The sequence below is a fragment of the Panthera pardus genome, unplaced genomic scaffold, assembly GCF_024362965.1.
Source record: "Panthera pardus isolate Hobbes unplaced genomic scaffold, ASM2436296v1 HiC_scaffold_9, whole genome shotgun sequence".
Lineage (NCBI taxonomy): Eukaryota > Metazoa > Chordata > Mammalia > Carnivora > Felidae > Panthera > Panthera pardus.
The window spans coordinates 5,387,057-5,411,983 of record NW_026527024.1 but is presented as its reverse complement, the minus strand read 5'-3'; the positions used below and the strand labels follow the sequence as shown (position 1 = coordinate 5,411,983).

Sequence of the window (24,927 nt, the reverse complement as noted above, 5' to 3'; positions counted from 1 at the left end):
TCCGTATGCGCACAGCACGGGATTTGCTTCTAGTGTGTTCTCAATTTCTTTTTGTTTTAATTTTTTAAAAATTGCTTTTTAAAGTCTTTATTTCTTTTTGAGACAGAGACAGAGCATGAGCAGGGCAGGGGCAGAGAGAGAGAGGGAGACACAGACTCCGAAGCAGGCTCCAGGCTCTGAGTTGTCGGCACGGAGCCCGACGCGGGGCTCAAACTCACGGACTGTGAGATCATGACCCGAGCCGAAGTCGGACGCTCAACTGAGCCACCCAGGCACCCCGGTTCTGAATTTCTGTGAAATGCAAGAGGAAAAGAATAAATGTTTGCTCGATTGATGTATCACTTCTTTTTTTTTTTTTAATTTTTTTTAACGTTTATTTATTTTTGGGACAGAGAGAGACAGAGCATGAACGGGGGAGGGGCAGAGAGAGAGGGAGACACAGAATCAGAAGCAGGCTCCAGGCTCTGAGCCACCAGCCCAGGGCCTGACGCAGGGCTCGAACTCACGGACTGCGAGATCGTGACCCGAGCCGAAGTCGGACGCTTAACCGACTGAGCCACCCAGGCGCCCCAATGTATCACTTCTCTATTGGTTCTGTGAGCTGTTTGGGGACTATTGCCATTATCTTGTGAAGCCTTTAGAAAAGTGATAGAATGTCAAGGAAAAAAGGGGATCCTCCACCTGCTAACCTCCTGAGGATTTAGTTTGATGATAAGTGTCTGTGGCACCAGGTGCTGATTAAGCCCAGCGCGATATGACAAGAGTCTATGGATCAGGTTGGAGTTTCTAGACAAGACTCGGGAGCTGTGGCTTTGTGCTCGGGTCGGCGCTGCGTACCCAGAGGGCGGCTTCGCACAGCCAGCCTTCGGTCCAGGCGGTGAGCCTGTGACAGGTCCCTGCGTCCCCGGCACCGCCTTCTTCCCTGCACTGCTCCCCCACGGCCCGCCCCGGGGCCCCGCGGGCAGCAACGCTGGCCGCCGGCCGGGACTGACGTGAAAGTTGGTGACACGACGCATCTCAGGGGCAGAGGCGCAGTGTTTTCTGCTTAATCAAATATCCTGGTGCAGCGAGAAAACAGCAGCCTTAGCGCTTGGCCATGTAGGAGGATTAAATGCTATACCACCCTCAGGGGGAAGAAATAAAACAGATGATTCAGTACCCCTGAGCAGAATAAAAATAATAATTATCAGAGGGCATAAAGTGATGGGAGAGAATTAAAGGCTGTAGCGGCTTAGCACGGCGCAGGGTTAATTAACCAGCTGCTGGCCACGCGTGTTTCTTTTCATCACTACAAACAGGAGGTGTGACAGGATGTGCCAGGCACCCCCCCCCGACTGAAATCTTCCCTGGGCCCCCCGGGGGATGGAGACCCCTCCTCTGGCCACTTTCCCCTGGCGGGGGGGGGACGCTCACAGCTCCTCCTCTTGCCCGGGGGGGGGGGCCGGGGCCATCGGAGCCCCCTCATTAGTTCTTCGTGCCTGAAAGCAGACTGGTGTGTGTCCTCGGGCTGCCCTGACCAGATGCCACAGACCGGGCGGCCGGAACAGAGGCTGGAACAGAGGCTGAGTTTCTCAGAGGTCAGGAGGCGCGAGGTGTGGGCAGGCTGGGCTCCTTCTCGAGTGCTCAGGAAAAGCGGGTCCCCTGTCTCGCCCGCTTCTGCGGGTGGCTGGCAGTCCTGGAGCTCCCTGGCTTGGAGCTGTACCCCCAGTGTCTGCCTCGTGAGCACACGGCACCCCTCTCCGGGGGTCCGTGACCCCGGTCACATCGGGTCAGAACCCATCCTAACCGAATGTGACCTCGTCTGCGCTCATTATGTCTGCAGAGACCCTGTTGACAAATAAGGCTGCATTCACAGGGACCAAGGGTTTGGACTGGAGCACGTGTTTTGGGGGGGACACAATCTCACCCACCACAGGCTTTCGAGTTGGCGACCTGGAGCCTTCCGGCTGTCTGTCTGATCCCATGAGGCTGAGGGGGTTCTTTTCTCTGCCTCGGTGTCTGCCGGGCACTGTCGAGCGATGGGGGTGCTGGAAGGCTGGGCCGGCATCCCCCTCGCAGCCCCCCCTCCAGCTGCCAGGCCGGGGGGGGGCCACCTGGTCGGGGCTGTCCCTTCCCACCCCTCACGTGGCCCCGTGTTGGGGACCGCGTCCCCTCCCTGCAGATCAGCAATAAAGGTGCTAAGGGCAACAGACCCCACCACTGGCCTCCAGCCCCTCAGGAAACGCCATGCCCCCCCCCCCCCATGGCTCCTGACCCCCGTCTGGGTGTGCGGCTCACTGCCATTTACCCTTTGTCTCTGATGTTTGAGTTCATTTCCGGTACGTGAGACCGTTTCTCATCCAGGCTGGTTCAGACCATTTGGCAAGAATAATTTCACAAGCCTGGTATTAGACGCTGCACAAAAGTCTAAATACATAATGCATCCTGTAATTCTGTCACACTCAAAACAAGCTGTCAAAAGTGTCTGCATGACTTATCCTTAATAAATCCCTAGTCCCGTTAATTGCCCTGATTCCACTGAATCAGGGTTGTTGGAATCCGCAAATCGGGTGAAGAAGGGACGGCTGACGGGAAGCGTTTAGAGGCCTGCCGCCGCTTCTCCCCCAGGACACAGGGGTGAGGACCCAGGTGGGCGCCGCGCAGCCCGCGTGCAGGGAGGCCGGGTTTCCTGCGCGGCAGCTTGGAGTCTGGCGGGTTTCGAACGTTCTTTCCAGGGAGCCGTCGGAGGGAAAGCGAGGCCCCGGTTACCTTCGAGAGAGATCGGCAGGACGGGAGACTGAGTCTGTGACACTAACTCTCCTGGAAACGGCGACTTGGGGGGCACGTGCCTGACGCTACAGGAGCCAGACGCGCTGCGCGGGGGTGCGCCCGGCGGTAGAGACACACGCGCACAGCTCTCGGGAGGACGGCAGAGAACCCGGAACATTCCGTGAGGGCTGGGAAGCCGCCACTCCCTCTGGCCCCCGACGCTCGGAGAAGGACTTTAGCATCAGATAGACCTGCTCGTCTTCTGGCTTCAGCGAATAGACTAGTTTGTGATCTCGGGCCAGAGCCCTCCCTCACGCGCTGCGTTGGCTCCGCTCAGTGGCACGGGGCCGCCGCCCCGGGGGGACAGGAGCGGGGACCGAGCGTGCTCTGGGGGGGGGGGGGGGGGGGTTGCTCTGGCATAGTCATCATGCCCTGGATAAAAATGGCTTTCCTCTCCATTCGGGGTGATGCAGCTTGCTCACTGTGTGTGTGTGTATGTGAGCACACGTGTGCGCACATGAGTGCATGCATGTGTGCGTGAATACACACGTGTGTGTATGCGCGTGTGAGTACACAGTGTATGCATGTGTGCACACGTGTGCGCACACGAGTACATGCGTGTGAGTACACACGTGTGCATGTGTGTGTGAGTACACACGTGTGTGCATGAGCGCACGCGTGTGTGCGTGTGAGTACACAGTGTATGCATGTGTGCACACGTGTGCACACGCGAGTACGTCCGTGTGTGAGTACACACGTGTGTGCGCGTGTGCATGTTATGTGATTGCACGTGTGCAGCACGACCACGCGTGTGTGAGCACACACGTGTGCATGTACATGAGCACACGCGTGTGCGTGTGAGTATACATGTGTATGCACGTGTGCACACGCGAGTAATGCATCTGTGTGAATACACACGTGTTCACGCGTGTGTGCGTGTGCGCGCGCACATGTGCAGCACGAGTACGTGCATGTGTGTGAGTACACGTGTGCGTACGTGTGTGAGCACACGTGTGCACGTGTATGTGCATGTGTGTGAGTACACGTGTGCGTGCGTGTGTGTGAGCACCCGTGTGCACCCGGGAGTATGCGTGTGTGTGGGTGCACACACGTGTGTCTGAAGCCTGTTTAGAAGAACTGTTGCTGCATCAGGCAGGAGAGGAAGGCTGTTGACAGAGAAGGGAGGAGGGACACAGGCAGGGCAGTGGGGACAGGACCATGCCCTGCAGGCAGGGGGCCAGGGAACAGCAGGAACAACGCCACCTGCGCAGAGGGGCAGGGCCGCAGAGCAGGGCTGGGCAAGTGGCTTCTGGAAAGAGCCAGACAGTGAGTACTTGAGGATCTGTGGGGCCCCGTGGCCACGACTCACCCCTGCCACTGCAGCCGGACGGCAGCCACGGGCGAGATGTGTACTGACGGGTGTGGCTGCGTCCCAGGAAGCTTTATTGTGGACGCTGGAATTTGAATTTCCTATCATTTTCACACGTCTCAAACGCTATTCTTTTGATTTTGATTTGATTTGATTTTTTGCCACTTATAAATGCAAGAACCGGTCTTGGCTCCCAGGCTGTGCACAGACGGTGGCCTGGGGTCCCCAGCTCCAAGGGAGGGCTCCTCCCAAGGCCGATACGGCCCCCGTGTGACCTCAGGCGGGGGCCCAGGCCGCCGGCACCGGACGACGAGGACCACCTTAATTTTGTTCGCCGCGGCCTCCTCGTGTCTGGCACAACCCGGCATGAAGTAGATGTTCAACAAACAGCGGCCGAGTGACTCACTTTCACCGTGGAAGTATGTGACTTGCCCTAGACTCTCTCTCGGGCAGGTGTTTCTTTGCCCAGCCTCTCCCGGGGCTCCTGCAGGCGAGGCACCTCGCCCGTTCGGAGACACGCTTACTCTCCTTGCCGTCAGCCCGCAGCACAGCGCTCAGTGCCCAGGGCTCAGCAAATGCCCGTGGCCTCTGCAATCGGAGGCCCAGCTGGCAAGCCCCCTGGAAAGCTGGTGCGCCCACAGCCAGGGCCCCGGGGCCCGGAAGAATGGCCAACCACGCTTTCTTCTCTCCAGGAGCTCCAGGGGGAGTATTTCATACCCTCAATTTAGAAACAGAACCTTTCGGGGCGCCTGGGTGGCTCAGGCGGTTGGGCGTCCGACTTCGGCTCGGGTCATGATCTCGCGGTCTGTGGGTTCGAGCCCTGCGTCGGGCTCTGTGCTAACAGCTCAGAGCCCGGAGCCTGCTTCGGATTCTGTGTCTCCCTCTCTCTCTGCCACCCCCCCCACCTCCGCTCGCATTCTCTCTCTCGAATATAAATAAACATGAAAGAAAAAAAAATTTTTTTAATCTCATGCTTGTTTAAAAAAATAGAAGCATAACCTTCTTCTCCGGTCCGAGTACTAACTAGCAGAAAGATAATATTTACCCCAATCCACGGAGACTCAGGAAGGCACAGATTTCACATTATCTCTTGGGATTAGTAATTTTTAAGTAGTGAAAAACCAATTCGGTTCCAACGGAGCAAAAGAATCTCCTGCCTATGGACGTCAGAAAGCAGAGGCCACCGTGGCCGCGAGAAGTCGTGCGGAAGCTGGCGGTCACTGCGGCTCGGAGGGCCGCCTCCAGCGTGGGTCCGTGCCTCCTGCCGCGGGGGGAGGGATCTGAGCTCTGGGTCCCCCACCATCTGCTCTCAAGCTGGACTGAAGAGGGGAGACCAGAGGGCCCTCAGGACGCGGGCAGCCTGTGGCGCCGTCTCTCCTCTGGGAAGCCATCAGAGGAATCCGGTGAGTTGGCTCAGAGTTTATTTCTAGAGACGTCTTTCTGTGATTAGCCCGGCTGGGTTCAGTGTGCTGACCACACGCGGCCGGGTTGAGACCGAAACACGTGGAAACGCGTATCAAGGATGACGTCGTTACCCGACGTTTGGGACCCCGTCCTGAGAAAAGGATCCAGAAGCACAGAGCGGAGGAGTTACTCGTCATGTTTCAAGTGCTGGTGGTTCCCTCAGCGTCCCAAGGTCAAGGGGCCGTGAGACGGGCCGGAAGGTCTCACGGGACGCTCTGCCGTCCCCGAGCGGGGACACGAGAGCGGGGCTACGGCCGGGGCCGGTGTGCGCCGGAGGGGGACAGGGTTTGCGGCCGCGCGTGGGTCCCACGGCGCAAGTAAAAGCGCGTTGCTGAACGTTTACCTTGCGGGCACGTGGATTGACGAAGGCTCGGGGATCGCCGAAGGAGGGAAAGCAAGCCAAGCCAACAAAAGCGCTTTCTTTAACGAGAACCAAGTGGGTTCACTAGTCGTCTCCGTTTCGCTGCCACAGGGCGGGCTGGGTTTGGTCTCACACGCTGGCCCCATTCTTTCCAGGCCAGAGACATGGCAGACGACTGGCGTCCGAGAGCCGCCAGAACGGCAAAGACACGCGGGAATCCCTCCTGGCCCTGAGGCCTGGTGGTGTCCTCAAACCCTTGGGGGTTTCCTCTTGACCCCCTGGCTTCGCGTCTAGGCTAGACCACGGGCGGCCACCTCCCCCTGCATGGCTGCTGGAGAGACCAGGTGTTTCGGAGACAGAACTTTCTGCGTCCGGTGGCGGGGGGGGGGGGGGGGGTGGGGAACGCAGCACCCTCAGTGTTTCCAAGCCGCTTGCATCGGATGGCTCGCACTTGGGGCGCCTTCTCTCCTGCCGCCGCCCTTCCTCCCGCGCCCCGGGCCCGCGGGAGGTCATGCGTTCCGGCTCCCAGCCCCCGGGAGCAGAGCCCGTCTTGACACACGGCTCACCCGCCTGGGGTGGGTCTGGAGAACAGAGGGAAGATTGGAAATGGGTGAGAGAAAGAGCATGCCACGTGAGCTCAGAGAACGAGCTCTGCGATGTTCCGGAGAACGTTCAGCCCCGTGACATAATGAAAGGTCCTGCCGGGACGACAGGCGCCAAGGATCGGCCGATACCCTTCATCGCCTTTTGCCGCTCTCGGTTTCTTGGTGAAAGAGCTCGGGTCTGGAAGCCTGTTTTCGAATCCGCAAGACGGTCCTCATCACATTCAGCCCTCGCCGGGAGAATGGGCGCATTTGGCTCTCCCGGAGGTGCTGTCCGCATGAGGTTTGGGTCTGAGGACAGAGGCACCTTTTTCAGGCGGTCCCACACCGCGTTTCTGGAGACACGCCTTGTAGCCAGACCGCTGACCGCGTGGCCCTCCCTCCAGTCTCCAGGGGGAGCGCGGCAGCGGTGAATAAAAGCCCGGCTTCTCTGACGCCAGCTCGGGCAGCTCTCTACACGCTTGTCTCCACCGCAGGCACCGTGCTCAGGACTCTGAGCCGCGAGGCCTCAACTTCCCTGTGCTGCTGGTCCAGGACCACGCCTTGAGTGCCAAGGGTCTAGACGCCCTTCCCGGGCAGAGCGGGACCCAGCAGGTCCGGGTGGGACGGGGGCCCCCGGACACCAGTGCTGCTGGACCACCCCTTGAGCGCCAAGGGTCTAGGTGCCCATCCTGGCGGCCCTCACATTCTGAGCGGACAGGAGGGGAAGCGGCAAGGAGAGCTTCGCAGAGGTCCGCACCACCGGGGAGGTCACCCACCCGTCCTCCGCACCTAAAGGACTCGGCCCCCTCCCTCCAGCCCAACAGTAAGGAGAGCACAGAAATCAGTCTCCGCTCCTGAAGTTGGCGTCCCGCTCAAGACGTCGACGGACTCAGACAGCACCCGTCGAAGGGAAAGTAATCACAGCTCTTTACGTTTATTTGTTGGGCTCTGGGAGGATGTCACTCCAGTCGCTTGACCTGATCAGAGACACCGCCGGGGTGTTATTTTCATCCCAGCCTTACAGGCCAGGACCCTGGAAGAATGGAGAAGCCAGCGGCTGGCCGGGCCACGCAGGGGAGATGTGCGGGGGCCCTGCCCACTCAGCGCGGCGACGTGACGGAGGGGGATGGGGTCGCTGGGCGCGCACCTCGTGCTGTTCAGAGCCAGGACCTCCTGGCGGTAGTCAGCCCGTCGAGCTCTCTGCAAATCTTCGGTTTGATGGGCTTGGGGTGTTGTAGCAGGACTTCACGGTGGGGACCTCATGGTCTGTGACTGTATTTGCGGGTCAGGCCGCCACCACAAGGTACCGAAGATGGGGGGGGGGGGGGGCAGGGTAGCGTCTCACAGTTCTGGAGGCTGGAAGTCCAAGACCGAGGTGTGGGCAGGGCCGGTTCCTCCCGAAGCCTCTCCCCCCATCGTGTGGAAGGCTGTCTTGTGTCCTCACGTGGCCGTCCCTCTGTGTGTCTGTGTCCTGACCTCTTCTTCTTATAGGGACACCGGTCACACTGGATCGGGGCCACCCTGGTGACCTCATTTTACCTTAACGACTTCTGTGAAGGTCCTGTCTCCAAATAAGGCCACGTTGTGAGGTCCTGAGGGTCGGGGCTTCAACGTAGGAGTTTAGGGGACACAACTCAGCCCCAAAGAGTGCCCCTACCTGGTCACCTGGGGAGGACATGGCATGTGGCTTCGGCTGAAGGTGGTTAGGGAACAGGCTTCCCTGAGGACTGGCCGACCACGTCCCGTGGCTGGGTTCTGACCCCGGCTCCGTCCCCCCCACTCTGTGCCTGCCCCCTCCCCTGACGAGAAGGGGGTTGGCTGCGAGGTCTCCAAGCTCCAGTGCCCTCAAGTCCAGGAGCGGGGGGATGGGGTCACTAAGGCCCAGCGCTGTGCCCTAGTCTGGGTACCAAGGGGACAGGGGTGCTCACAAATGCTCGTGACACACACAGACACACACACGTGCAGGCACATTCACATGGATGTGCAGGGGGAAGGTTCCTGGCCCCGGGGGAGAGCTGGGCCGTAGGGTCCCGGGTATCAGCCTCACTTTTTACTCTGCCCTTTTGTTCCTTTTGAATGTTTTTTTTTTTTTCCCAATCAAATGACTATGTTACTTTTCCTATTAAAAATGGTTTTAAAGGAAAACAGCGCTGTCTTTCTGGTCCGTGGAAACCACTGTGTGCGTGGCCGTGTCCACATCTGTGGACACGGAACAACTCAGGTTCTCGTGGTCCCATTTCTCCGTCCCTCCTCCCCTGAGCCCGCCACCGCTTTCTAAGGAACTGCTACCGTTTGCCCACAAAGCTGGGAAATGCCGCCCTACATCCCACAAACGTGGGGTCTCACCTTTTCCCTTGCGTGACGGTGCTCAGAAACACAACCACTCAATCCCTTCCTGTTTTCCGTGACAAGGTAGTGAGGGATGCAGACTTGGGGGGAGGGCGGAAAACTGTAAACCAGGAGCACCGATTCTGCATTTATGTGACCTTCAGCTCTGCCGACAGACGAGGAGTCACATCACAGTTCGCTAGCGTTCGCTGGGCCTCTCCCGGGCACACAGGCTCCCCCAAGTACCTTCGTTTTTATTCAGAACCACAGAGGAGGCCCCCTCCAAGCCTCGTGAATGACCTGGCACGGAGACGGACCGGGATTCGTGGCATGAATGGACAGATTCGCATCTTACTCTAGGAACGCCACGGTGCTCCCGTCTCCTTTCATGCACTTTTCCATTCACTTTTTTTTTGTTTTGTTTTTTAATCTGCAAAATCCTTCCGGGGCACGCCGGCGGAGGGCACGGCTCCACTGTGGGAAGGGCTGATTTGTTTAAAAGATTGAAAAGTTGTGACATTTTCATATGGATAAGTGCATTTTGTTTTCACTTTACCTAAAATGTTTGAAAATTAAAGTTTTTGGTGGAAGACTTTTTTAGGGTGGGAAACCAAGTGGCAGGGCCAATTTTGCATTTGCCAATGAAAGCAGAGCTTTTTTAAACTTCAGGAAAAGGTCAAATTGTGTTTGATGACCCCATTTGGAGTTCATCAATGATGATGCATTATGCAATTTTTCTCTGATTCTGTTTTATCCCTGGTAAGTTGGAAAAAGGCTCCAGAATTAAAAAAAAAAAAAATGTGATCAAAACTAGAGCAGTTTTGAATTGTAGGAAAATTTACCCCCGAATCAAAATGTTCTTATTTCATTCTTTCTATTTTCCTCACAACCTGAACATATACTTGATATAACACAATATGTCCGTAAGTAAGAATAGGAAAGACTCTTTTCCTCATTCAAGTTGCGGAAGGTAAAATTGTGATGTTATTTGCGTAAATTTACTGTGTCTCTGTGATAAACGGTGCCGAAATCTTTGTAGTTTTGTCCCCAAGGTTTTATTGATTGTAGAAATTCACCTGTTTTAACAGTGAATTGATGGTAACTGGAAAAACTATATTAGTTCTGTTATCTGTGGGCTGGCTTCAGTTCTCTAAACAAAGGCTACTTGAAATCTCTGTTATTGATTAAATCCAGATGGAATTCACTTCTGATACACAGAACACTGGGAAATTTATCAGCTTCTATTATTCCTCATCGAAATGAGCTCCTTTAGCTTTCTAATTATATTGTCTAATAAAACTAAACAGCCCATGCTATCTGCATATTATATGAAGAATTGTCCTACAACAAACTCATAACAGTCAATTAACATAAAAGCTAATTATATATCTCATCATCTTACAAGTTTCCGAATGTATGCTTACCCTGTTGTCGCCTAGAGCAAAGGAGGCTTGAATTTTCACTTCTAAATATTGACTTTTAACTAATATCAGAAGCGATTTCAATATTTTTATGGATGGAAAGTTAGTGATTAAGCCAGATGCAATATTTGCCAGAGTGCAATTAAAATTTCGACATTAACTAAACCTCCAGAAGGGGAATCTTTGCAACAATGTGAAATCAATTATCAGTCGCTAAGCAGGTTAAGTCCTGGGTTCATATCTGAGGAACACTCAAGATAACGATAAAGATAAGTGAGATTTATTTGAGATTGCCAGACTGTTATGAAAACCACAGACAGAGCACAAGGGCATTTCCACGTCCAATCGTGCGCCGTAACATAATTGTGTTCCTGCCTAATTGTGATAGCTATCAAGCAAGAAATTTGCTACAAGATTAACAGAGACACAGTAATGAACGCGCACGGAGGCGCCCTGGAACCGTTAGGAATGTGGCTCACGGGGTCTGGAATGAACCCCACACTCCAGCGTTCCAGACCCAAAACTTCCAGAGACTTTTTTTCCCGCTTTCACGTTGGGATATGGGTACTTCCCTCCGCCCCCCCTCCCTTTCATTGCTCACAGAATAAGCACATGGTCAGAATAAGCCTTGAGGGGAAAAAAGAAAAGTAGACACTCTATCTACGTAGCAGGATCCAGAGGGGCAGGTAGGTTTCAGAAGAGCAAAAGTTAGGATTTACTTTGACCAGCGCGCTCTGAGATAGCGATGAAGTTATAACGGATCGCTTTTATATGTATAACGGATCCCAAGTGAGTGCCTGCGTAAAAGTAACGGCTGATAAGAAAACCGGGTGCCCGTGCATCGGTTTTCTCCCGATACAATGCTGGCGGCCTTTTTCATTCATATTGTAATGAGGTTACTATCTCTGAGACAGTCCTTCCGGGGTGGAGGCCACCCTCCCCTAAGATTACAATAGGAATTGCTTTATTGACAAGTACTATTCAAAATCTTCATAGTATAGAAAGAAAGACTTTGTTTTATTCCACTCGTCTCAACACTTATTGCACTCTTATAATCAAAACACTCTGAGGGGAGAAAAAGGCCCGATTATTCTGTGAACAGTCTTTAAATTTACTGAAGGCAGTTCAGCTAAGTGGAATCATTTTAGACTCCAATCGTGTGCGTCGTCGTCAATGTGCAAAGAGCGGCGATGCTTAGACATCTTTACCATTTTCTCACAAAGCCGGATGCTTTGATTGAGATTTTAAAATCCTTTTTTTTCTCTTAGTCTTCTGAAAACAGATCTAGTAAGTTCACGTTGGGTGTTTTTCCTTTACCTGTTTTTAGCGGAGATTGTGAGGAAGCATTTTCTGAGCTATCGGCAGGCAAACACTTCCTCCTATTAAGGAATGTTTACTCAAAAGAGCCAGCAAATGATGGGAAACACACACACACACACACACACACACACACACACACACACACACACAAACCCGTTTGCCTTCAGACTCATAAAATCAACAAAATTCACGTGTTGATCTCTTGATATAACATATGTGTGTTAAAACAGTACCATATCAGTATATTCAAATGTATAGCATGACACTTTGAAAACTGGAAAAAAAAAAATCCCGTTTTGGGGAAAGTTGTAAAGTGGGGACTGTTCTAAAATAGTGCCAGCCCGGGGAAACAAATCAAAAACCCCTCCAAAGTAAGTTGAGGAGGCCTTTCGGTCGCTGGCGTCTGATCTGCTCAGGCGAGACGGTGGGCAGTTTCTGCACACGGCTGGGTGGGTGCGGTCAGATTTAAAAAACATTTTCGAGAGCGTCCCCAGTCAGCGGAAAGTACTGGGATCCGTCAAGGCGGCGCTGAGTGTTCCCCCAAAGTCTCCCAGACTCGAACCCCTGCCCTCCGGTGACGACCACCCCCACCCTGTTTACTTTTCCGCTGGGGAAGGTGGGGGCCGGAGGGGACAGAGAGTGCCTTTCCGGGTTTCACTTAGCTTTTTTAAGTGAAAGCGTGCACTCATCACTGTAAAGTGAAAACCTGCTTTGCTAACATCCAGAAAGTACCATGAAGGTATCTCAAACGTACCAGATAAGGAAATACACTTAAACCACACGCGTGGCAGGCAAAAAAAAAAACCACCCCATAATCATGCAGCTAATGATCTGCTTGATTAACTGTAATTAAGAATTTGCCTCTGTGTTTTATAACGTGCAGACCCAATACAGATTTAATCCTCAGCGCCTGTGGTTAATAAAACGGATTTTCAGTTTGTTCCTTAACCCACGCATTGCTGTGCTTTTTGTTTTGTTTTGTTTTTACAACTTACAGGGCTTGATTGGCATACTTAAAAGTGTAAGTAAAATGCAGCTTGTATTTGGAATGCACTTCAAGCCACCACCTTTAGGGTCTTTTCACTGTAGACCCGAAAACAACAACAACAAACCACACTCGCGAGTTTTTAAAAACTGGCTATTTTAGTGAATGGATAACCGTTGTGGTTTAATCCAGTTGAGTAAGCGGTTTCGTTGCAAAAGGGAGCGCCCGGGCCTGGAAAGAATGCGCCTGGAACCGGGTTTTGGGGGAGAGGCGGGGACCCCGTTACCGCGCACACGGCGGGGGCAGCTGGGCGCCCATCGGCGGCGGCGGTTGTCTTCGGCTCTCTTGCTGCCCCGGCTCCCGCAGGCCTGTGTCCCACCGCGCGCACTGCTCGCGGACCCCGGGGGCGGCGGGGACGCCGGCCCGGGGGCGGGAGGCGCGGGGACCCTTTGTGCGCCCGGAGCGCGCGCCTCGCCGCCGCGCGGTCGCCGGCACCGGAAGGGTTCACACTGCGCCTGAAAGGGGACAATGGAGGCCGGCTAGATCAACATCGCCGAAATCGAGTTCATTTGCGATTCAGCCCCTTTCACCACGGTTGTCACGCAAACTTCCTACTTTGATCAGCGGAGGGTGGAGAGGGAGAAAGCCCGCGGAGGCCCGGGCGCGGCGCGTCCGCGGCGCCCTTGGCGGGTCCCCGCCCCCTTCCGGAAGGAGCCGCGGGGACGCGGCATCCTGCACCTTGACCCGTCTAGACGGGCCCCGAGGTTTTGTGTCGGTTACCAGGGGCGAGGGGTGCTCTTTGACCCCCGCGCGGGGCGGAGGTGGTGGCCGGAGTGGGGGGGGGGGGGCGTCCCCTGAATCCTCGCCGCATTCCGGAGGGACAGGGGCGCGCGGAGACGGGCGCCAGCTGTTCCCCGAGCCCGCGCCCGTGGCCGTCCCGCGCGCCCCTGTCCCCCCCTCCCCCACCGGCGCCCGCGGGCGCCACTGTTGGCTCGGCCCGACCCGTCCAGAAGGACGCGGCGCGCTGGCCCGCGGTCTCTGCCTCCCTCCCGGTCCCCCTCTTGTGCTCCCCCTCCGCCCCTCCCCCTCCCCTCCCTCCCTCTCTCCGGCTAGTAAATAATCACAGCCATTTTCTGTCCTCGGTGCCGTATTCTGCGTGTGCAATGACTTTGAAAAAGGACTACCTGTGTAAGTGCACTTTCCAGTTCCAATCTAGGGGTTTTCTTCCCGTCCACTTTCGAACACCCGCCCCTTTCCAAAAGCACAGTGTAAGCGAACTTCTCACGTTCTGTAAGTAACCTAACCGCAAGCACATTGTGCGAGGAAGGTCGTGCCTCCCGGCGCGTCTGGGGGTGGCGCGCGGCTCCGGACGCGTCCGGCGCACGATCTGCTAAGACCGCGTGGACGTTAAGGCAGGTCTCCTGCCCCGTTTGTCTCCACAGACCCCCCTAGCCCACTCGGAGGTTTTCCTAACAGACCTGTTGGACCAAGTGTGCGAGCGGATGAACCACTACCAGCTGGAAGAAGATTCCGTGACTCGGGAGAAGAAGTTTAAGAGATTTGCTCCAAGGAAAGGAGACAGAATGTACAAAGAATTTAAAAAATTCCATTTTTATTCTGATGCTTACAGACCTTTGAAATTCGCGGTAAGCTCCCGTTCTTCGCAGGTGAATCCCACGCGCCAGGAACACCATTTGGGGTATTCTTTTTGGCCGTTTGCTTGGGTTGTGGTTGAGTTTCCAGACCTTGAACGTTAAAAGGTTATCTGGCTGCTCTGTGGTCCCGCGGCGGCGTCAGTGTTGACCATGCATTTGGGAAGTTGCCTTTGAGACACCTCACGGGGCTGTGCAGACAGGCGGTGTTTTGCAGAAAGTGCTGTTGTAGCTCCCAGCGACTTGAAGCCGAGGGTCGCGCCTGCTCTGCCCCCGTGGGGCTCAGAGAGGGGTCTCAGTGGCCCCCCCTTGCCGAGGCAGGTCTCTTCCAGGTTCCCACGGAAGGAATCAGGGCTGGTGGCTCCTAGGTTAAAATCCAAATTAGAATGAATGTCGTTTTCAAATATTTATAGCCAAATGATAGAGGAAGAGTGACAAACATCTTTTTTTTTTTTTTTCCTTCTCCCCCTTCAGGCTTCACAGAAGACAGAGAATTTCCTTCCCGAGTTAATTCAAGTATTTTAGCACAAACTAAGTTAAACAAAGGCTTAGGTATGATAGTTGGCTTAATGCCAAACTCCCGTCCGGTGTGGTGTTTATTTTAAGTGAATGCTGGCCTCTGGCTTGCTAGAATGTGCCTGGCAAAATAGATTCCAATATATTTCGCTTTACTTAACGCTGTTGAATCAGACCAAGTGATGGGAAAGCCTGTTTAAAAAATGTATTAAGTTCACACACTGGCCGAAATGCCAGGCATGCTGACGCCCCGAAACAGGGGCTTTAGCTGACTTCTGGAGATTTCATTTTAATTAAAAAGTAAAGGCAATAACTCCAAGGTAAAAGTACCCCTGGAACAGGAATTGCGATGAGTACGTGTGCTTGTATTTCACAGGTTTTAAATAAACACGTTATGGTGGAATTTACATATTTGTAAATGCCATTGAAAAATTTTAAAGTCTTGCTGAATGAACTTGGACTGTGCTTTGCCAAGTCTCGAGCGAATGCCCTCCTGTAGCTTCACGGTTCCAGGAGCTGTAACCCTGTGGGTCTTTAGCACAGACGCGTCCTTCAGTTAGAATTTAAGATTTTTTTAATGCCCCGGGCGCCTTTGGGCTCCCTCTTCTCTGAAAAGTGAGATTTGGGGCTAGAAGCAAAGTGAAATTATCAACGGAGCGCTAGATGGTTTGAAAAGAAACTTGGCCAAGTCACTGCCAAGCATGTTACCCACAGTGAAACCGATGAGGTTTGTTTTGATTGCTGAGAAAGCTTAATTGTTTTCACACTTCAGACTCTGTTTTAAAACCACAAAATAGATTGTTATGTTAAATCTGAGGGAAACTGGTTTAAGCGTCTCCAGGAGCCGGGTTCTTTGAAGGAGTCTGGAAAACCCAAACAAAACCAGAAAGCTAAGACTCCCCAGCTCTACCTAGGAGACCCCTTTCTTCCTTTTCTTCGCATTCCAATGTAACGAAGAGGCACAGATACAAAGAACCGCTTTCTTCCTCACCCTCGTCTTTCAACACGACTAATCGGTTAGTTAAGTCCCAGGAAAATGACGCAATTAACGTTTGGGGACGAGGCTCCATCCGAGGCAGTGAGGTCCCGAAAGCAAAGGGGCTGATGAAAACGGGCCACGGCGGTAACACGGTTTTCTGTTTTTAGCTAATAAAATGTTGGTGCGTCCTTCTCACGAGAGCCCCGTGCGCGCGGATCTAGCCACATATGTTGTTATTACGTTTCCGCAGTGCGAAGCTATTATAGAGGAGCATGAAGACGAGATATTCTCACTTATCGCCCAGGAGGCACACGACCTCGCTGACAAGCTGTGCAGTGAGAAAGCAGGTACTGTGTCTGATGTAACATGTGTCTTCCGCTCGCCCACCCCCCTCACCCGGCGCGGCAGCATCTTTTTTTCAAACCGCCCTCGCTGCCTCCCCGCCACCACCACCACCACCACCACCACCACCACCACCACCACCGGCTCCGCACTGAGTCAGAAAGACCCCATGTGAGAGAAGACAAATAAACAAAACCACGGGGCTAGGTGGCTCTTCCGTGGGCGCTGGCTTTCTTCTGCGTTTGCAAGGAAGTCTCAAGATGGTAAAGGGGGCACAGGCCCATCAGAACCGGCGGGGTCCAAAGCACTTTCTCTTTCCAGTTTGCAGACTCGGAGATGTTGGGTTCTCTCTCCCTCCTGGACCAGGAAGGAGAATCTCTTTATGACTCGCCTGGAACCTAAACTGATAGCAGGCGGGATCTTTATTTAGTACGAGATTTTAAAAGCTTTTTTTGTTTGCCGATTTGCGAGGGGTGCTGGGTATTTTTTTTTTTTCAAGTTTCTTTCCCGGGATATCTTAAAAAAATTTTTTTGTTTCTAATAAAGCCTAACGTACCTTCCTCCACAGTATCAAATTTAGCGCCCCAGTCCTTGAAATAAGAGTTACTGCCCATCTGTGGAGAAAAGTTTTCTGTCATCAAAGGTTATTAAACGAGAAAGTGACAAAGCCACATCAACAGGAAGAAGTTTTCTTCCTCTGAGTAGATAATGGGGTTGTTTTCTTTTTAAAATCCAGCTTGAAAAAAAAAAATAATAAAGATGATCCAGTTTGGTTGGGGGTTTGAAGAGTACCGTAGAAGGAGACACTCGGGACTGCTCAGGGCCCGGAGAGCCGTCTCACTGAGCTCAGACACGAAAGGTTGCTTTTGTGAGCCTCCCGTCAGTAAGTGCGTAGCCACGATTTTCCAAAGAAAGTAGTTTCGATGTTTTCGAAGTTTTGCGAACGATTCAGAGATGGGCACGTGCTTGAAGATACGAGCAAAAATGGGATGCGTGCTATTGGAAATACCTGTTTTCCTATTTTTCTGTCACAGAGGGTCTGGACTTGTCACAATCACCTATGGCAAGGGCCAGTAGTTTGCTCTCTAAACACCTGTTTGGACCTCACAGAAGGGCCTGAGAAAGTTTCACCAACTCTTCCTGGCAGCGGTGGCCCCAAATAATGACAAGATTCTGGGGAGAGACCCTCTTCCTCAATGCAGCAGTTTGACTTAATTTTAATAATAGTGACTGCCTTTTCATTGCTTCTGCATATTGGTCCCTGGAACTGAGAATTAACGTTAGCCCCGAGAAAGCGTGAGTGTAAGGCAAAACCCTAAGATTTATGCAGGAAAGAAAACCTTAGCTTACGGAGTCTTAATAGCATTTGGTTGTTTAGAAACTGGTGAAGTATTTCCACTGTAAAGCGCCAGCCCCTCCGAGCTGCTGAGAGTACAAGGTGGGCCACCGCCTCGTGGCCGCAAGGTAGCGAGCCTTTTCAGGGTCGTGTTTCCCCGTGAAGCATCCTCATGGCTGTTGTAAACCATCCGTAAATTAACAAGTGAGAACACGGTCACCTTACAAAGAGGCTAGACTCCCTCCCAGCCCAAAGTCCCCACCGTCGAAGTAAGTTAGCGCCACGTAACGAGGTCGCCTTTTTCACGCTTAAAAATTATCGCCAGAAAACCGAAAGCCACGCGTCAGTGAGGACGCTCGCCCTCGGTGACCACGGCGACAAAGAAGCATGTGTTTTCACAGGTTGGGAGGCTTTCGGATTCCCGTGGAAAAGGTGACACTCTCATGTTGTAGAAATACTCCCGCGCTGTTGTCCGAAACTTTGCTACGATTGAGCTCTGTGATTTAAAACGTTTTAAAGACAGGGCCGTGTGTGTGTGTGTGTGTGTGTGTGTGTGTGTGTGTGTGTCTTGTGTGCTGGAGGCCGCGAGGCCGCATTCACCGGTGACCGTCCCCCAAGGCAGAGTGTGCTGTGTCCAAGGCGCTGCACTGACGGCTGCTAGAGTGTGTACGTTCTGCTTTTAGGGAGATCGGTTTTTTTTAAATAGGTGGTTCTAGAACTAGATGTTTAATCGGAAGGGCGGCCCCTTTTTACACTTTGTATACACTTCACCTATACGTGCGTGTGCCTGCGTGCACACGTGTGTGTTATACGTGTATATATATGAATTTTGCTTTTCTCTCTCTTGAGGGTAGATCGTTTCACCTTCTTCTTGGTAATTACGTAGGAGCACAAGAAAGCACGTTCACGGATTTTAAAGCCTCAGCTTTATTGGGCTTTGATGGACGTATAAAACCGTAAGGCGTTTCACATGTGCACCGTGGCGATCTGATACGTGTGTACGTTGTGAAACCTTCTTCCCATCAAGTTCATTGACGCTGGACCCTAACAGGACTGTCCAGTTTACTCCCCGTGCACAGACCAGTACGTGGGGGGCCATGGAGAAAACGCATGTTACATTCGCGATGACCGTTTAGATTTAAAAAGGCCCCATCAGTGAGGTTTTCGTGAACGTGTGCACCCTGCCTTGAACGAATAAAGAAAACCTCGGTGAAAGACGACAGCATCGCAGACGGGTCTGTGGGTGCCTCTTCACCGCTCTGCACCGCATAAAAGGAAAGGCGTCAAATACATCCTGCTCTTGGGGTGTGAGACAGAGTAATGGGACTACCTGATAGACAATCTGTCGTCGCCGTCGTTTTTCCCCAGGCAAAAAAAGAGGAGTGAGTGTATTCGATCTTCCTGGTGGAATATTTTGTGGCACTTACCCCGGCCACATCGTCAGTTTAACGTCTCGAAGTCCAAATGATGCTTTAAAATCGGAATAAGATAGAAGGTCATGAGTAAAAGGGCAGCTGTGTCCCACGGATGGTGGAGGGTGTACCACTCTGGGTTGGGAATGGATGGACCCTCTTAGTTTTGTGGAGGCGTTCATTAGCTGGAGCGTGAGGGCCTACATGTGAATACACGAATATATTCTGGGTACGTGTCACTTCCGCTCCGCTCCTAAATCTCAACCCTGAAAACGTGAGACTGAGGAATCTGACGCGTGATCCTTGTGAATGCGACCTATGGAGTAAAGGACCAGGTACCTTGAGATGTTCGGCTTCCGTCTAAAGAAAAAGCGTTTTTACCTCTTCGTGCAGACTGCCCTACGCGAACGGCAGTGTTGAATTATATTACACAAAATAATTACTTTCAAAACCTCGTCTTTTTCCTGTTTTTGATAAATTATGGAGTAAAAAGAATCGAAGCCTTTCTGGAGGGGGCGGACGTTAATTGCTTCCAGTTGGCGAAGTGGAGCGTCTCAGAGCCCCCTCCTTGCCTCTCTGCTCCGTGGGTTAAATGCCAAGCGTGCTGCGCCTCTATTTAAGGCATTTCTTAAACACCCCCAAGGCCATGGGCAAAGTGACACGCTCCCTGGGCTTTGGTTTTAAAATACTCCGGGAAAAAATGCTGGAGGACGGCAGCAAAGATAACAGAGCCTTGGCAGGTGTGGAGGCCACGTTTGGGGTACCGGGGAGGAGGTGTGTGTGTTTGAAAATTTCCATGATAAAAAAGTTTTTAAAACGTGCTTCCCTCAAAACTGTGTTTCTTGCAGAAAGTCCGTGACTCACGCGCTGGTGTGAGATGGGTTAGTGATGCTATGTGACTTTTCTTGGTTTGTGTTTTTTTTTTTTTCCAGATCTCTGTGGAGCCTCTGCTAACCTCGCAGAGCTCCTGGATGGCACCTCTACTGGTTACTGAGGAGGAAAGTCACAGCCCACAGGTCAACGTCCGTGTTCCTATCTTCACGTTTCCTCACGAAAACAAAGTTCACGTGTCTCGTTTATACGGTGTTGTCGCACGTGTGACATTGTGTTGAAAATCTGTTGTTTGGTGTCGCGACAGACCCGATTCTTTGGATAGGGGAAGTTGAGGACTGCATAAAACAAATTACCCTTGTGGATTCGGATACAGACAGGGTCAGGAGTGAAGCGTTTAAGTGCCCAGGAAGAAAAAACGGAAGGCATTTCATAAATGAAATAAGGATTTGATAACATACACAATATCTTATGCACGTCTACAAGTATAATGTTCTAGTTGATGAGAAAGAGCATGATTTGAGTTCTTAAATGCTTGATTGGTCATGAAGGTAAGAAAGTATATTGCCACAAATTCCAGATTATGTCTTCTGGGTTCTATACGGTGATCGATTAAAGACACAAACTTTCTTTCCATCAGGAAGGGGATACAAAGTTCCAGAAACCTTCAGTTTAAAAACGTATTAATCTCTAAAATGTAACGGAATGTGTGAAAAAATAATGAACGCTTTTCTCGCAAGCAATATGGTGGCCTTTCTTCCGCATACCTTGTTAATCCAGATGAGTCAGAAAGTCACTGTACTGTTATCTTGTGTGTTCCTCAAAGATGGCACCAGTGACCGTGTTTTGTTTTGCCGCAAACTCTGTTGTGCGTGTGCGTCTCTGAAAAGACTTTCAGCTAACGCTTAGTGTGTGTATTTTACCACTAACTAATCTATTGTCCTCCCATTTGGGTGTGTTTGTAGGTGTGGAGACAGAGGGGAGGTGGGACCGGATGAAAAATTACTTTTGACCCCACTGAATACCAGAACGTAGTCGTCCTAGTGCTAGGCTTGGATATTTCATTGTCTTCGCTAAACCTACAGTCAGTGACATCTGACTGTAATCGTTGCCGATCCCGGGGCATATGCTGTACCTTACTCTGAAGAAGAGATGCTCATTGTTGGTGGTGAGAATTTACTAGGCAGGGTGACAGAAAGTCTGCCCCCAGAGAGCAAAAACCGTCCGCCGTGTGTTACGTCATTGCCTGGAAATCACGCTGTTTAAACCGCTCAGCTGATGCTTTGGGAAGAGACAATTCTGGAACTTAGGAAAATTTACCAAAATTAAGGAGAAGCGGTTTCCACTTTTTTCCTTCTTCCTCCCCACTTCTTGTCGTAAGTTCACACCACTTATTTACTGGGGGAAGCGGAAAGGCACGTGGTGTTTGGACGTGTCGGCAGCTGGCTGCGAGTCTAGACCCTGCCCAGTGTAGCCCAGCGAGCCTGCACCATAGCTGACACAACACGGAAAGAGGATTTCAGAATAATTAGCACCGTATTGCAGTCAGGTAGCGAAAGTGTTGTTTAAAGCGCAGCCCGTACATCCGTGTGTAAGCCTACCTATTTAAGATTCGTTCAGCATCTCACATAGTCATAAACGTTTCCCTAACGTGGGCCTTGTTGGTAAGTGTGCTGCCCGGGGACTCGATTCCTTGCTGAGCACATGGCAGAGGCCCTGGCAGGAAGTGCCCAGTGACACGGGAACTCTGTGATCGTGTGGCATTGTCTCCACCTCCCTGGCGGTCGCTACAAATTCTCAGAGACAGACGCGGCCAGTGCTGATATGGCGCCGCTCAGGAGAATTGGGGCTCCCGCTTCCAACCCGCACGAACACAAGAGGTGTGCCTTCTGTCCCCGATCGGTGTCCCTCGTGGGTGTGGATGCTTTTGCTTTGACTGGCGCGAACCACTCATCTTGCCTCTCTCTGATGGCGCACATCTAAGGTTCCGCCGAATACGGCTTTTCAGTTTTTTTCTTATTTCCCGGTAAAAAATAGGCTCGTCTCTTACAAGACTTTTGATGCCCCACGACTTCTATGTACTTTTTCCTTCCAGAAAGTTTTTTTCCGGATCCAACTTGCTAAACCCGTGTAAATATTTTGGCTTTGCGAAGTTACCGATTAAACGTCCGCTTGAGGGGTAGACGCGAACCCCCTGCATCTTTGGGCTGGGGATATTCTGGGGTTCCCTGTGGGGCACGGTCAAGTTGTGCTGCGTTTGCTAATGAGCAATAATGAGACAGAGCAGTGGGTTGCTTTAGCGACCCTCTGAACCACACTCCTGCCTTTTTAATGACGTTGATTGACCAAAACCAAAGACAGCAAAAAGCCTGGGGGGAAAAGAAAGAGTCAGCACCCAGAGCGTGGCACAAAAGTTTCTTAGAGTCCGTGAAAAGCAACCTAATTCTAGGTCAGGGAAATTCCTGGAGGGGAAAAAAAGGTGGGGGGTGGGGCGTGTGATGCTTATGAAAATACTGCGGAGAGTAGACGTGTTGGAGGCAGGGGTTTCGAGTTGTGTTTTTGTGAGACCGGCTCTTTGGGTCTCTGCAGAAGATCCTGCGCACCTGTTCTCCTGGAGAGGAACCAGGCTGGCCAAGATGAGCGGTTTATATTCTGTTATGTGGATTACCATTTGCTAAGAAGAAGCCCAGGCCACTGAATCCATTTCACTGAGGACTGAAAAGTGGAATTGAGCCAGAGTCCCAAATGGGAGGGATCAATACTTTATTTACTAAGACAAGCCCTGAAAAATAGAGTCAGTAGCTGTTTATATTTGTTATTTCTTCTACCTGTTTCTCTGCTCAGGTTGATATTTATCCACGTAGGTGGTAGCTTTAGCTACATGAAAAAGTTGAAGCTTTCAACCTTAAAATTCAGGTTACAATGGCATATGGGAAAAAGCCATTCTTTGATGTGATTTTGTGGCCTGTGTTAAAATCTGATACAAAACTATGAGCTCATCTCAAATCTGGAAACCCACTCAATGGCGTTTTGCGTCGTTCTATCCCACAATGCACTGGTAGCAAATTGTCACGATACCTGTTACATACGAGTGTGTGTTTTGTTATGATTTTCTGCCCAGGTCTTAATGCCCCCTGCTACATTCCTTACAGTCCGCGGAATCACTGTTCCAGGGCAAGGAACTACACAGACAAAAGATCGAATGAGGTACATAAAATTGAAATATGGAATCATAGACCTACATCGCCCATAAGTCACCTCAGAAGAGGTGCAACGGACAGATGATGATGTCGTCTCCGGACTTGTCCTTCCCGCCCCTTGGCCCCCGAACGTGGGTTTGCTGAGGAGGAGTGACCCACTCGTTCTGTCCGTTTTCAGGATCTGCCCTTCTCCACAGAGATGGTGCTTACAGTGACCGTAATAGCAACTCACCTGTCTGTAGGGACGTCACCTGAAAATCTGGCTTGGCTTCCTGGGGACAGTTTGTAGACGAGTCTGTGGCATCAGCCACAGGTGCGTGCCCTTCTGGGTTCTCTGAGGGTTCAGAGCGGAAACTTAGGTGCAGGCATACCGTCCCACGCACAAAGGTGGGCCTGTCGTCTGGGCAAGGGGAAGTCAGCTGACAAAAATATCCTGTCTCACGGCAGCGAGATATTTACAAAACACATGCCATCTGTTAAGAAGCTTGGGAAACAAGCTATGAGGTTACACCGGAAATATGTCGAAACTGCAATATGGCTCATTAGTACGGAACACGGATTTTATTGGACCACCCGCGGGCCAACATCGTATCCCCCAAAACGTAACGGCACAGAGTGGAGGCCGGGACAGCGAGGCTAGCGATTAAATAGGAGAGAGAGCGCCGCGTGCCCCCAAACCACAGTGGAAGCTGCACCGCGCACTTGGCTGAGCTAAGATACCACTCGAGGCGCACACGCCTTCCTCGGAGCGGACAGAGAGGAGCTGCCTCCTCCTCCGGGAGCATAAACGAACCAATATCTAAGGAATGCAAGTTCCATAATGGGACACCGGATGCCCAATGTCAGCTAATTAAGCCTGGCTCCGACTCGGAAAGATCCCGTAAGTGAGAAGTTAAAATATTAATCCCGATTTCGAACTGCACGACGAGCGAGGCTGGTACCTGAAGGGAGAGAATGTACTCCTGACATTTTAGATTAAGGGTTCGCCTCAAAGCCGCTTTCCGAACAAGTGGGACTTTCTCTACAGAGTATTCTCTGATACAGGCCGAGAAAGGGCGATGACAATCCTTGAAGTGACACCACTGTCAACAGAGGGAGAGAAGATTTCAATCAGGTGGTTTTCATTGTCTGATAGAAACGATCTTTATGGCTTTGTTGTTCTTCATCAAAGCGCACTGATTAAGCACCTTCATGCCCTGTGGTTTGTAGAAGAAAGCACAGAACCAAAAAATAGACTATTCGGTCCCCATTAAAAATGGACCCTATTTAAAGCAACATGGTATTAAAACAGAGTGAGGTCTAATACAAATGCAGGTCCAATAAGTGTTATTAAATTATTAGACCTTAAGGTGAAAATATGCCCTTGAACTGCCCTTTTATGCAATCAGAGCTGTGATTAAATATTAATGCCCTAAGATTAAAGGGTCACTTGAGTGGATTTTTTTTTTTAGCAATACCCCAAATGGTGGGAATTAGCTACATTTTGCATACTTTGTGGACACCGAAACCTGGACAACTTCCAGACTGCAAAGCGCCTGGCTGGGGGCTCTGCTCTCGCCGCCCCTGCACGGTCTACAGTCGTGTTGAGATTCTTTGTCACGGCGCTGCAGGGAGCTCCGTGGCCCTGTGTCCGTGGACCAGGGCTGTCGCGGGTCCCTTCTGCAGGAAGATGGAGTCCGTTTGGAGCAGCGCTGGTCAGGGCTGACTGTCCACCTGTTGGGTGTGGTGCTTTGAATACCACAGAAGGAAAGGAATACGTTCATACATATATATATATATATATAAAGAAATGCTTTTCCTTCTACTCGATGACTGAGTGTCTAAGTCTAGCAAAGCCTTTGTTCTTCTAGTTCGTACGGCCCATCACCAAAGAGGGAAGTGTTCTCTCACTCATGGGCCCAGTGTTAAGTAACCACACGGTGACCCGATGACTCAGGGCCAGAGCCCCCCCCAGCCCCTGGGGGTGCAGCTGTGTGACCCACACCCGCGGCTCTGGCTGCCCTGGGCCGAGCCCCTCGGGGCAGGTGCGGGACGCCGGCCCAGGTGGGGAGCCCTTTGTCCAGGGCCGTCCTGCGGCCT

The 24,927-nt window shown here is 51.9% G+C and overlaps 1 protein-coding gene across 5 annotated transcripts in view; it reads left to right on the top strand.

Annotated features, from left to right (window-relative positions):
* The window catches only part of CNPY1 (canopy FGF signaling regulator 1), a 46,922-nt gene extending 22,652 nt beyond the window's left edge, over window positions 1-24,270 (top strand). The window contains exons 3-6 of one of the 5 annotated variants that reach the window (XM_053898699.1): window positions 14,023-14,226; window positions 15,978-16,074; window positions 19,750-19,833; window positions 22,801-22,897. In XM_053898699.1, coding sequence (XP_053754674.1) covers window positions 14,023-14,226; window positions 15,978-16,074; window positions 19,750-19,811 — 363 coding nt within the window. In that variant the 3' untranslated portion in view covers window positions 19,812-19,833; window positions 22,801-22,897. Of the gene's footprint in view, window positions 1-14,022; window positions 14,227-15,977; window positions 16,075-18,432; window positions 19,126-19,749; window positions 20,874-22,800 lie in introns of those variants that run through there. The other 4 variants (XM_019424895.2, XM_019424896.2, XM_053898700.1 and 1 more) reach the window with 4 other exon arrangements.
* The last annotated feature ends 657 nt before the right edge of the window (window positions 24,271-24,927 follow it).